Here is a 13475-nt window from a genome sequence, read left to right as displayed (position 1 = left end):
CAAAGTCATCATACTATGTCTGGGTTTTGCCATAACCTTTCCATTTCAATCCTCCTGATTTCAGAAAATGGGAAGTTGACTGATAGCTGGAGGCAAAGTTCCTCATAATTTTAACAAGAATAGGACTTGAACATAAACTAGGATTTAGTATAAGATGATTGATATTAATTTTTCTGATTCAGCTGGATGGATAATTGCTATATCCCATATATTAATTTGTTTGAAATTAAGGGTAGTCTAGAGAAATAAAAGTAACTAATTACCAAAGTCAATAAAATAACTTTGAAGTGATTACATTCTGATTTTCTTGTTTCATTTTATTTCAGAGCGCAAACTTTAAATGTTCTATATTGTAAATTAACAAAGCACAAGTGTAGAGAGACATTTACAGTAGGACTTCCTTCTTATCAGAACTAATTCCACGTGCTTCTTGATTTACTTCTTTGTATATACTTCAGGCTGCCATAATCTAAGGGTCCTATGCCATTGTTTGTGAATCGTATTATCTGAGAGAGAGAAGACTTGGCGTGGCGTAAATTCAGGATTCATTAAGGCTAAATTGATTAAAACTATTTTTGCAGAAAATGTAAATATATACAAGTGAATAAAACAAAAATTGCATTTGAAGCTTGAAGTCACTTAGGTTCATTAACTTCCACACAGACAAGTTCAGCTACTGAATTTCAAAGGGATAGTTTACAGGTCCAGACATGTAAACAGCCTTTCTTTTTCTCATTGCTGCTGCTTGGAGGTAAGAGCTACAGTCTAGACAAAGACAGTTAAGACAGTTTATAACTTATCTCTGCATAGAGATCAAAATGAAATGACATATAAAGAAATGCAAGGCTGCTGGTAGATAAAACTGTTCTTTTCTTCCTCAGCATAACAATTTGTCTCAACCACAAACACGGGTCATGCTGACTTGCTTAGAGATGTGGATGACGCTGACTGTGAAGTGCTTTATAAATCAAGGATCCTATTCCGGGTAGCAACATGTAATAAAAATATTTTTTTATACATACTGTGTATACGTAAAAACGAATAAATATTTAAAAAGTACTGTTCATTTACTGCTTCTTTCAAGGCACTTCAGTCCTACTCTGTAATGCGCAAGTGTACTTTCTCAAGAAGCATGAACATCTTAACAGCCATTAGGCCTGCCAGTGGTTTACACCAGGAAGTTTTCTTGTAAAACTAAAACTGGCACTTTTAGGAGAATTATCCTGCTAGAGCACAAATTGACTTCCTGGAATTACTGCATTGGAGTAACCTATGTACGAGCATAGCACAAACTATACAGTCTTGTAACCTGTTTCTAAATTTAAGTACTTCTAACAGCAATGTTTTGTCCGATTTTTAAATAAAATATTTAGTTCTTGATACAGTATTAAAATACTAACCTCTAGTACTCTGAATCTTATAAATAGTCTGAACAAACATCCATTATTAATGATATTGAGTTTTAGATTCTGATTTAATTGGAAATACATGCTTCATTGTGTCTATTTTTATTGGATTATGTTAGAAATATTTTTGTTAAAGGACTGCAGATATGGTATAAAATGAGTTTTGGTCATTTGATATTTATACAATATTCTGCTATTTACATCTAATCAAAACTTCAAGATTTGTATGGTTTATTTTGTCTGAAAAGAAGCACACAAATCTTTAAATACAAATCTTTACTTACCACAAGCTACCTGTGGGATGCCAATGAGATTTGGAATCGATCAACTAAATCAGATAATAAAAACTACCAGATAACATATGTTAATTGCTTTTATATACAAAATCTACGATAAGCATTTCAATACTTGCCTAAAACCAATTAAAGTAGTTCGGATAGTTCACACATGTTACAATCGTACCTATCCCATAACTTCAGGTTTCCAGTTTAATCTCCACTATATTCTTTCTCAAAAACACCTTTAAAAACCTACCATATTTTTCCCTTTGTAGTCTTAGGTCAGGGTTTTTGTTTAGTTTTTGCCTTTATTACATTTGAGGCAAAGAAACACAAGAACATTCTCTGTGCGTACATGACCTATATTGTACCATTTGCACACTAATGAGTAATAATTCCTAAGGTGTTTTCTAATTAGTAATCATAGTACAGGGTTTGAGTTAGAACATTGTTCGAAGTACATCAAAAAATTCTTTGTGCACTTTAAGTCAAATCAGAATAAAAATAATAGTAAATTGTACATTTTAGATGTCCTCAAGGTTCAGTCTGCTCTCCTTTTGTCTTTTTTCCTAGAACTTGCTTTTTTATTTCTTCATTTACTTAAGACTTCAAGTTTGTAAAATAATAACTTGTGCTTTGTTCCAGTCTTTCAAAATGTTCTTCCTGGATGTAGCAAACACATTTATTTATTTATTTTTATTCTATTGTACTTAAAAAAAAAAAAAAAAAGCACTGATATATGTGTGTGTATATATATATATATATATATATATATACACGCACATATATCTATTCTAACCTTGATTGTTGTAATAGAGAGTGAGTGATACCCAGGGTGAAATAGTCCTCCTGGTACACTGGGTAGGTGGTAGCTGTTTCAGACTACTGGAAGTGCATCCACACACTTGGAGTGCTTTGTACTTGTCACTAACTCATTGGAGGATCTGCAAGAGCTTTCCAGCTGACTTGAACACTTGGCATTCTGAAGAGAGGGCAGGAAGGTCATTTCCATGTGAGCAGCCTGCAGTACAGTCTGTAAGATTATACGATCTTTCCATGTTTCTGAAACAGCAAAAAAAAAAAATAAATCTGTGATCCCCATAAGGGTTCATAGATAAGGGTTGGCTCTTAATGAACAACCTAAAAGGGAGCAACAGTATTAATAAAGTAAAATCTGCCCAAAGACAAGAGTTGTGTCCTTTTTGTTGTCCTCAACAATGACTGTTGGAAAAGAACTTCAAATTCAAAAACACGTTACAGAAGCTATTGGAGTTTGAGTTGCACTGCGATAGCCCTTATCTTGCAAACTTCCTGCCATGCTATGAATTTTCATTATAGAAAACTTGGCAGCTCTTCACTTTTGACTTGTTCCAGAAAAGAGCTGTCACCATATTAAGGGTTTGACAAGAGAATGGCAAGTCTTACCGTCTTTTCTCAAATGCTTTTGGAGCCACCGAGCCTTAGAGTGAACGAGGTTAGCATTCTTTGGCTTGAGGAAGTCAAAATGTTTTGATTAAAATTTTTCGCTTGTGTTCTGCATGTTTGTACAGAAGGACTGGTTTATTTTTCCTGTGTGAACTTGCAGATCCTTTCATTTATTTTGATGCGTTTCACATTTCAGTAGTTCGTTGGTGCCTAAAACATTTTGTGCTATTTGTGGGATTATGCTTTGTTATTTGAAACTTAATTATTTCAAGAATGAAATTTCTGTATTTCACCAAGAGATGTTTCTCTTTTGTCTCAAATGGGAATTTCTCTTTAGGACACTGAAGGTCCTAATTAAGTTTAGGAGGAACAGGAATCTTTCTGAAAAAGGCTATAAACTGGAAACTGAAAATATCTTAAGAGAATGGCACTTATTTATTTTCTTATATGAACAATATAAAGAGATTTGTTTATCAGAAAATAAAGCTTAAACAACAAACATTTTAGGGCCCTGCAGAAACCTTGAAGACTTCTAGAAATTGGCTTGTTCCATGTTGAGGGTAATTCCAAATATTCAAATGAAAAATGAGGAGAGAATAAGAACAGGATATATTTAAAGCTGAGTTGTCAGAGTAACAGGCTAGCTGCATAAAGCTTTGAAAACTTGGTGTTTTCAAAAGGATAACCATTTCACCGGAAAATTACTGAACTATTAGTGCATTAACTTTGATTTCTGCTAGTTATTTACAGTTATCTGCAGATCAAATGATAAAAGTTCTGATCAATAGAAGCGGTCTTCTCTCTGCTTCTTCACACAGCTGATGTGATTATTTACCATATTCAAGTTCGGTATGTATTCTATGAAATGACAGGAAAACAACAACAACAACAACAACAACAAAAACAAACCAAAAACAAAACAAAACAACAAAAAAAAACACGAATAACTGTCTGGCCTCAGCCAGGCTGCTATGAGGCAGTCGTAGCTATTGCACAGTGTACATGGCTACCATGAGTAAGATGCCCTTTGATTTGCATATTCAGTTTTCAAGTGCAATTTTCACGGTAATTTGAACCTGTTTGAATTTTTTTTTTTTTAACTTTCACTTAGTATATATGGCTTGAAGAATGCAAGGAAATGCTCAGCAAAAAGAATTAAAACAGAATGAATAAAGGTAGTCACGTATGAGAGCTGCAAGACATACTCTGCGTATTTCCACTATTGCAGAAAAAGTACACACTTGTGTGAAGAGATCTATAAGGTATTTGAAGGATGTATTAAGAAGTCTTCGCTTTCCCATTTCAGTAGATATGAATATATATGACAAGTGCACTTAGTATAAAGCTACCTCATCATTTTTTTTTCTCATTTATTTGTCGTCTTAAATGATCAGTGCAAGATAAAAAGGCATATATTATTAGCGAAGTCTGATGAGTAGGCATTTGGAAAATGCTTACTGTTTCTCACAACTTGCCTCTACTACCAGTTGCTTGACTAGATTTTCATAAAGGCTGATTTTTTTTTTTTTTTTCCTTTTTTTTCCCCTTCCCCAGCGGTAGCTACTGTCTGTCTTCTTGCAGGAAAAACTGCTCTAGAGTAGCTGTGCCAGACTGTCTTGCAGCATGCAGTACAAAAACAGATTTCAGTAAGCACCTTTTCAGGTTTCAGATTTCAATAGCCACCTTTTATACCAATTTTCTAAACATTTCTACACACTATTAAAAAAAAAAAAAAAGAAAAAAAGAAAGTTTAGCCACTAAAAATCAGTATGCTCTACTTGCTTGAAGTAAGATAAGTTGTATATTAGTCATCGAAGATATATTGTACAGTGATAACTTCAATGGAGATAGAGTCTCTGATTATTTTGATCTTGGCTAATTATGAAGTGCGCACAAATATGTCTTATTCTGAAGGTTTCAAATGGTTTGCTGGCCATAACTTCAGGGACATTACACAGTGGAAACAGTGGAAATTCAATAATGTAAAAGCATTATTGGGTTACAGATGTCACATCACCTTCCATGTCAAATTATTTGTCATATTCAGTTAATATGTTTGGTCTCTTACACAAATGAAATTCATGCATCAATTTTACAAATGTCAGGAACATCCTGGAAATGTCTATCCCAGATTTATTACGTGCTACTCTTTCAGAAGTTCTCAGAGGTCTTTCATTTTACTGCTGTAAACTTTTGATATAGTTCTCTAGTTCCATCGTGTCCCATGCCTTATGGCTGTATTTTTGTGCATCAGCTCTCTGAAGCTTGATGGGCCGATCAATGCCTTATATTTAAGAATCTGGCCTGTGGTGAAGGCTGTGACCAAAAAGTCTTTTTAAACCAAAGCTTAATAGGGGAATAAATGTTTGAATGCAGTCTATCTCCTCTGCAGCCAACCCCTCCTGCAGTAAAGGTACAGGCTAGCCTAGGTTTTTCATCACTGCAGCTGCTCCTGGAAGTTAGCTGGAATATCTTCCAGCAGCAACTGCCCTCCTCGACAAAAGAATCCTTTTGCTTCTTCACAGTGTGTTCGAACCCTTGGCCCCAGCAGTGGCCCATATGGCAACACAAATGCAAGCTGCTGGAATCCTGAGACAGGAGCTTCACAATTACTGTTTCAGGCATTGTTATTTAGCAGCCTGAAGTGCTTAGTGGGTGATATCACATCTTCCCTTCTTCCTGTCATTTTCTTTGCAGACCAATAGTAGACTGTTATATTTGCACAATAAACATCCTAATAACACATGGTGCATAAGCTACTAATGAATTATTACAGAACAGTTCCATGTCTGTTACAATCCAGGAAAACCATTACTATTTTATCAGTTCTGTCAAAGAACCATTGATTTGACATCTATTTCACGTTATTTTGAAACACGGGGATATGAGAATGTAACTCAGTTGAATCTGGAGATGACAGACTACTGTAGAAACGTACCTGCTTAGAGGTCACTGGACTAGATAATTATTTTGAAAACTTTTTTGAGCATTTTATAGTAGTAAAGTTTGCACAACAGAAAATGGATCAAGTGTATCAAGGTAGGCAGGCAGGCACCTGCAATACCTGATAATTTATGTTGAAGAAATCAGTTTAAAAACAGAACTCTTTAAGGGGGGAGGGGGAGGAGGAGGCACAAGATTTTTCTGCAATGAAAAGACATCTTCCAAACTATTAGCTTTGCCATATTTCAGCAAGTTTGAGAATTTTAGCAAAAGGTACTTTTGCTAAAAGTATACTACTTACTGGAATTTTGAAATGATGAAATTGTCTCTCACTTATTATGACAGTAAAGTAAAAGACAAATGGGAAAGAGAATAATGTCAGAAAAAAAAAAAAAAAGGCACACCAGAGAAAGTTACTTTCAGTAGTAGATAAATTATGAGAGTGAAGAAACTTACTTTGAGGACCACTATGTTTTCAAGCTGCCAGAGGCACGGTCAATGATCTAGTGATCTTGGAGCCCCCTGGTAGCTCTTGCATTCTTCACCCAGTAAATTGTATTCATTTCCCCTAGCCCCTGAATGCTGCAGTGACACCAGCTACCATGCTTAAGAACTTCAACTATCTGGCTTAGAACTTGCAGTGGGTCTAGAGTGGCAGTTGTTTTTGCTTGGTCAAACTCTGTATTTGTCATGCATGGCTATTTCCTTTGATTTAATCATATACTTAAAAACATCTGCAAAAAAGTCCAAATCATGTTTGCTCTTAAGGTTTCAATAATAAAGCAAATTAGAAGAAAACAATTTTATACTTATTAGAAAACCACTTGGACCTATAAGCAGGTAGACATGAAAAACACTTTCTTGTTGTGAAAAGAGTATATTTTAAAGGAAAAATAACTTACTGAAAGCTATAAATTCTATTTGTTTAGCCATGAAAACTCTTTTGTGTTCTTTATATATGCATATAAAATCCTGCAGAGTGAGTTTAATTCATAATTTGCAAGTACATTAAAAAAAGAAATGTAAAAATTCTTTGGCAGATTTATTTTTTTTTCTGAAGGAAAACATTTGTACATTCTGATCAGAAATTGTCTTTCGAGGAATTAAAATGAACTTAAAAGGAAAGACCAAGTAAATAGACATTTTCTTAAATCATAATTTTTGTTCTGTATGTACAGTAGTTGTAAGACTGAATGGCAATCTGTTTTTTCTACTGAGGTCTTACTGTGAGATCAAAGGGAAGAAATTGTGTGCATAGGTTCTCTGTTGCTGATATTAACTCTAAAGCAACATATTTGTAATCTTTCATCTTTCTGTAGTTTCATGTGTGTTGTAACAAAATTTCTTGAAGAGCAGAGAATTTTTTTTTCCCAGTTAACATCAAAGCTTAGCTTTCATCAACTCTGGAGGGTTTGTTTATGCACTTTTTCTTTGTCTACTGCAATGTTTGCAGTTGAGGCTATTTTAGTTGACGTGGAGAGCTATGAGCTAGCTGATGGATTCAACAGCTGCAAGTTCCATGATCAGCTGTCTGGAAGACTGAGTGAAGTGGGCAGTTGGCAGCCAAATGGATGCAGCCCCTGTAGCATAAGAAATTCCACAGTCCATGCTACAGGATAGTTCACGAAGGATGACAAAACTTTTACTGTAACACCACTCTGATGTAGTGCAGAAATAAAAATACTGAGTGGATGTTTGAGATCAATGATTGCAAAAAGTCCTTTTGGAAATAGTGATTTCTAAAATTCAGGCTATAACAGCTCTTAAAATAAAACTACCTACTGATAAAATAGATAAGAATTTCTATGCTTTTATTTGTAGGCTATGTATCACTGCACTTGATGTAGAGCTATGTGTATTTAGAGAGAGATGCTAGCAGATAAAACTTTTTTTACTTAGAAGTATATGGTTTATTTTATCTATCTACCACTTCTGGTAATAGCCACTGGCAATCTTTACAGCATTTCAGTAGTGTCTTATGAAACTGCTCTTCTTTGTTTGTAAATACAAAGTGTAATAAGGACACATGACAATTATTATTATTATTATTATTTTAAATGCTAAATCACCTACAAGGAGTTAGAAAGAATGAGGACAATAAGGCCACATTGTACCAGGTCTTAATTTTGAGCCTCAATCAAATCAGGGACTTACAACAGGTACATTATCGCTTATGTACAGGTGAGTGTCCGTGACAGTATGAGGCCACCGTTGCATTCAGTCTGATACAGACTTGTGCAGCTAACTGGGTGTAAGGTGTGGAGGGGATGAAGCACCTTTTGCTGTGCAAAAAATTATAGCAGAACACCATCACTGCAAAACTGAACTAACAGTATCTGAAAAGGATGTCCCTTGGCAATGAATGAGCAGTGTGGTCTGTAATAGTTGTATACCAGTTGTTTGAGACAAAGGACTTCTAATAACCTTTCATTTTTATTTTCAAGTTTACCATCTGTTGCAAGATTTTTCTTTATCACAGTCAGAATTTCTCTGAAGCATTGTTTTTTCCCCACAGTTTTAGTAAGTTGCACTGGCTTCTTACTCATCTTAAAAAAATTCCTGCCATGAGCATCTCTACTTTTCAAAAGTGCCACTGTTGAACACAAGGCTTGAATAAAGTCTGAAAACATCTTTCCTCCTGCAGTTTTAACAGGAAAGACACTGCCCTTGAATTCTCTTGAAAGCAAATGACTTACTTCTGCTCTTAGTGGAATTACTGGTGACATTTCCATTCAGTATTTAAACTACATTCACTATTAAAGAAAAATATTCAATTCATAGCTGTGCTAGATTACATTTTTCTGAATTACATGCAAATCTAAATACCACATACAGTAGTAAGAAAGTGTACTAGGTATTACCAACTAGATTTGAGATTGTTTCTGTGCAATATGCTATTTTTTTGCCAGGCAAGTATAAAGAAAAGGCACGTAAATAAGCTGCAGACTTACTAATACTTTTCTGCTAAGGACTAAGTAGCAGTAAGCAGTAAGGACTAAGTAGCAGTAGCAGTATGGCAGAAGTCATCATTTTTCATAATCATTTTCTATTGACAAAGGGCTGATGTGAGCCTTATATAACTATTCCTCTGTCCTTTGTTCAGCCTTCACCTTCCGTCATTATATGACAGTTACAAAACACGGAAAGGGGGATAGCAACAGGAGACTAATTTTCCAGATCTTGTGCAAGATGGAGTTCCAGACCCAGTTTTCATCCATTTTATCCAAGAACCCGGTCTCCAGTGAAATGAAATCCAGTTCATGTGAAAATGGCCACAGATTCATCTGAAACTGAAGGGTCACTCACAAAAAAAATGTGGTGTGATGTGGGAACTGGAAATTATGGCTCCTGAGATTCTATTCCAGAAATGCCTAATAGTCTGGCCAAGTATATGGCCAAGTATTGTGTGTGCAGGGGCTGCAGGTCTACCAGTAGCTGTCACACAAGGGGTTAATGTGTTCAGTAAGACTGTTGTATTGATGCTACCCATCTGTAAGCGTGCGGTCAATCCAGGCAGTTCTTGCTAGTCTTCAGACTTGGAGTGTGTGTGCAGGTGGACTGCACAGCAAATACAAAATGGGCAATGTGACCTGGACATACTTGACTTGCGCATGCATTGTAGATATTTGTCCAGGACTTCTGGACATTGAGTATCTGGAGCTATTAATAGGGGAGTTAAATCCCTTTAAATTGATGCCTGGCCCTGCTGCAAATTAAGTCAAACTTCCTGACTTGTTCGATCAGATTTTCATCTAATAGAAAGAAAAGAAAAAAAAAAAAAAACAAACACAAGGTAGAAAACGTGTCATGTCAATGTATTTGTCAGGAAAGGAAAATGTCCTTTATATTCTCCCATGAAAGTAAAGACAAGGCTACAGTGACAGAAGTTCAGTACTGTGCTAATTCCAGGGCTGGGAGGGAAAAGTTGCAAAATGGAGCTCAAATGGGTTTAGAAAAGTTGTGCAGGGACTTGATTTCCTTCTGGGCTTATCCAGCCGCTCAGAAAATAGCGTCCTAAATCCTTTAAAGAGCTGGCACTTTGTTTCACTGTGACTGAGATGGTAGTCTTACATTTTAAGATCATGCTCTGCATTATAGACTTCTGCCAGAGTACGTGACCTCTACTTGGATATCAACGACTCCAGCCTTAGGTTCTCCGTGTTACTGAACCTGTCATGACAGGTTAATTATCTTGTTAGTACATAAAGGATTTGGCTGCTGTAATGCTCTTAGTGGGCTGTAAAGTACTTTGGAGTTTGATTGTTGAGGCAAATGTGCAATTTATAACAAGCTGTGTAAAAATTAACAGAATATGCCCTTGAATTTATGCTTCTTTCACGCCTTCAGTGGTGTTGGCATTTCCATTTTGGGACAACTTTTTCTGTGTTGCTGTGGGAAGTTTGTCTGCTTCTGAAACTTGAGATGCTGTTGAAGCTACAGTAACAGCAACTCTTGGGAAAACTAGTTTGAAGTATGGCACTGAACTCTTGATTCACAGTATTACCTAGATTCATTAGTCAATATTTTTTGTACATTATTTGATAATTGGCAGGAGATACTTGCTCCTTGTTAGAGGACCTCCATGTTAAAACTCTTTGAGAATCCTGCTGGAAGTTGAATTCAGCACATGGCTATGAGCTTTAGAAGATAATGACAACTTATTTTGCAGGTTGGCATAACCACATGAGTAGTCCAGCTGAAGATATATGAAATACATTTATACAAATTGAGTCTAATTTATAAACTTAGCTATTGTGCAGCGTCCTGTCACTGAAACTGGAAATTAAACTGCTTTATGACCAGAAGGAAAAGACATGAACATCATTAGGGAATTGAATGCAAATTCAGTCAAACTAAATTGCTTACAATGTTCTTTAAAATATTTGAAACAACATAGTAATAGAGCTGTATTTTCCAGTAATGTTACAGTTGTGGTTCAATAAATGTATAATAATCTTTTAGAAAGTTTGGAGAAGGTTTTACTGAGAGTTTTAGCTGTGTCTGTGTGTTTGTAGAATAGGTTTAGTGCACTGATCTGGTAACTCTCAAGTCAATTTGCCTACCTGGTGGTGTGTGACTATTTGAAGCTGTAAGCACTTGGAGCCCTGAGCATTGCCGGGTGAAGCTGTGCACTTTGTACTTGCAAATACAGCAGCTGGTATTCAAAATACAGCAGCTGGTTGTTATGACCACTTGGTCGTGACTGAGGAAGGAGATAATGGCTCCTTCTCAAGGCACCCCTAAATGAGCAGAGTTTTAACTCTGCTCATTGAAACTCCAGTGTTTCTGGGCTCTCCTCTGGCATTTCTGGGAGCTACTCCTGCAAGAGACTTGATGTAACTGTCAGGGCTTTATTAAAATGAGTTAAATGCTGATATTAAAATGCTCATATTACTCAAACATAATAGTTTCTTTGGGGCTAATAATCTCCAATTTGTTGTATTAAATTTATTTCTTAATACTAACTTCAAATTTGATTTTAGTTTAATTTACGTACAAACAACTGCACGTTCAATAATTTGGCTTTACTTTCAGACTGAAGATGTCAGATCTGAGCTGATAAAAATTACTGTACTGTATTATTAACTTAGAAGGAATTGGCTTCACTGAATATCTTGTTACTCTCATGCTGTACAAAATGATGAGTATCATCAGAAACACAAACTTTTATTGTAATTTTTTGATAGTATTGTTTTGATGGAAAACAAATTTGAAATGGATCAAAATGATATCACTTATTCTTAATTATTATTGGTGTTATGTATGTATATGCTATCTTTTACTGGTCTCTTGTACTATGTTTTTTACTATTTTAATTATGTTTCCTTACTTGCTTATAGCATGCTTTTTACACAGCTTTCCAACTGAATTGTTATAGTGTTGGTCACTCAGGAGTGTCTACCTAAATATTCTTTAAAGTCTTGTACTAGTTGAATTTATCCTTTCACAATTAAGAGCAGACTGTGACTGTAAAGATTTTACACTGTATGCAGCACAGTTTGGAAATCTGGGACCTTAACTGTTAAATTTGGAGGATACAGTCCCATCCAAATCTTTATTTTATAACCTTGTAACTTAAATTTTCTTTTCTGCTTTCTCGACACAACTGTTCACAGCTTCTGTCCTCTCTGCCTTTCACCTCCTCTGCCCATTTCTTCTGCTCAGTTCTGACTCCAGAACAAATCTATGCAAAAGTTAGTGAGCTCTCATTGCAGCTATCAGAAATAGCTTATCCCCATTGAGTCCATTCCAGACTTTTGCCCTACTTGGCTATGGAGGCTGGTTTTAAAGGGAAATTCTGTCCAAAATAATTTCGTTGATGGAGGCACAGGTCAAATTCTTTACATTTTAACTGGAGGAGTGAAAAAAAACAAAAGGGAGAGAGAGGCTGGTTGTGGCAATCTTACCACTTTCACTCCTCTTGCTTGTCTTCTAGGATGTCACTTTACAGTGTTCTTTTTCTGCTTCTGATTCATGTGGTCTTGTTGTGCCATCCTCCCGTACTCTGTATGCCGTGCTTACTGAGTCAAACAGGACAGCTGCTGGGAAAAAAGAGGGAATGCTGGGTGTATTAATTGCATTACCTTTCCTCTCTGAAATAAGCTATTTTGCATTTAATAAAAAGTGGTTGACAAGTAGAGCTGATCCAGGGAAGGACTATGCCTGTAGCTTAATACCTACTTTATTTTTCTATTACAGGATATTTGTGAAGATATATCTGATCACGTTGAACAAATTCATGCTCTACTAGAGACTGAGTTTTCCCTGAAGCTTCTCTCTTATTCTGTCAATGTGATAGTCGATATCCATACAGTGCAACTACTCTGGCACCAGCTACGTGTTTCTGTTCTGGTTCTGAGAGAGCGTATCCTTCAGGGGCTACAAGACGCCAATGGAAACTACACCAGGCAGACTGATATTCTGCAAGCATTTTCTGAGGAGACAAAGGAGGTACAGTAACTAAATTCAGCATTTTTGAGAATTTCATCTGTATTTGAAGCAGCTTGTCCCTGTTGTGCATTTAAAACTGCTAGGATGACAATTTTAAGGATGGCTGACTTGACATCTAGGTATTTGGTACTAATTTTGTAAGAGCATGTCTTCACTATCTTCAGTTGATATCTGTTCTCACTGAACCAAGTTAAAGGAAGTACCAGTATAAGGCCACTTTCAGAAATATTATGTTAATGGCAAACAGTGTTATCTCCTGGTTGAAATATTTTTCATAAAGGAATGAAAACGTTTACAGAGGGGCATCTCGTCCAAAGTCCATGGTCTGTTCACTCCTGAATTGAAGGTTCACATCCAATTTAAAACCCAGTTTTTACATGCAATGAATTCTTTAATGAAAAGCTTGGGCGTTTCCCTTCTTACATACAGAGACTTGTACAATGTTTTCCAAAACTTGTCAGGCGGGGTCAAT

General features: G+C 35.9%; 1 protein-coding gene across 10 annotated transcripts in view; it reads left to right on the top strand.

Annotated features, from left to right (window-relative positions):
• AKAP6 (A-kinase anchoring protein 6) overlaps positions 1-13475 on the top strand; it is a 279284-nt gene that overhangs the window by 80616 nt on the left and 185193 nt on the right. For all 10 annotated transcript variants that reach the window (XM_084521164.1, XM_084521165.1, XM_084521168.1 and 7 more), the window contains one exon: positions 12752-13003. In XM_084521164.1, the coding sequence (XP_084377290.1) occupies positions 12752-13003 (252 nt within the window). The remainder of the gene's footprint in view (positions 1-12751; positions 13004-13475) is intronic.

Source organism: Aythya ferina, assembly GCF_964211825.1.
Source record: "Aythya ferina genome assembly, chromosome: 5".
Taxonomy (NCBI): Eukaryota; Metazoa; Chordata; class Aves; order Anseriformes; family Anatidae; genus Aythya; species Aythya ferina.
The sequence above is the reverse complement of the archived record's forward strand: the minus strand, read 5'-3'. Positions and strand labels throughout refer to the sequence as shown.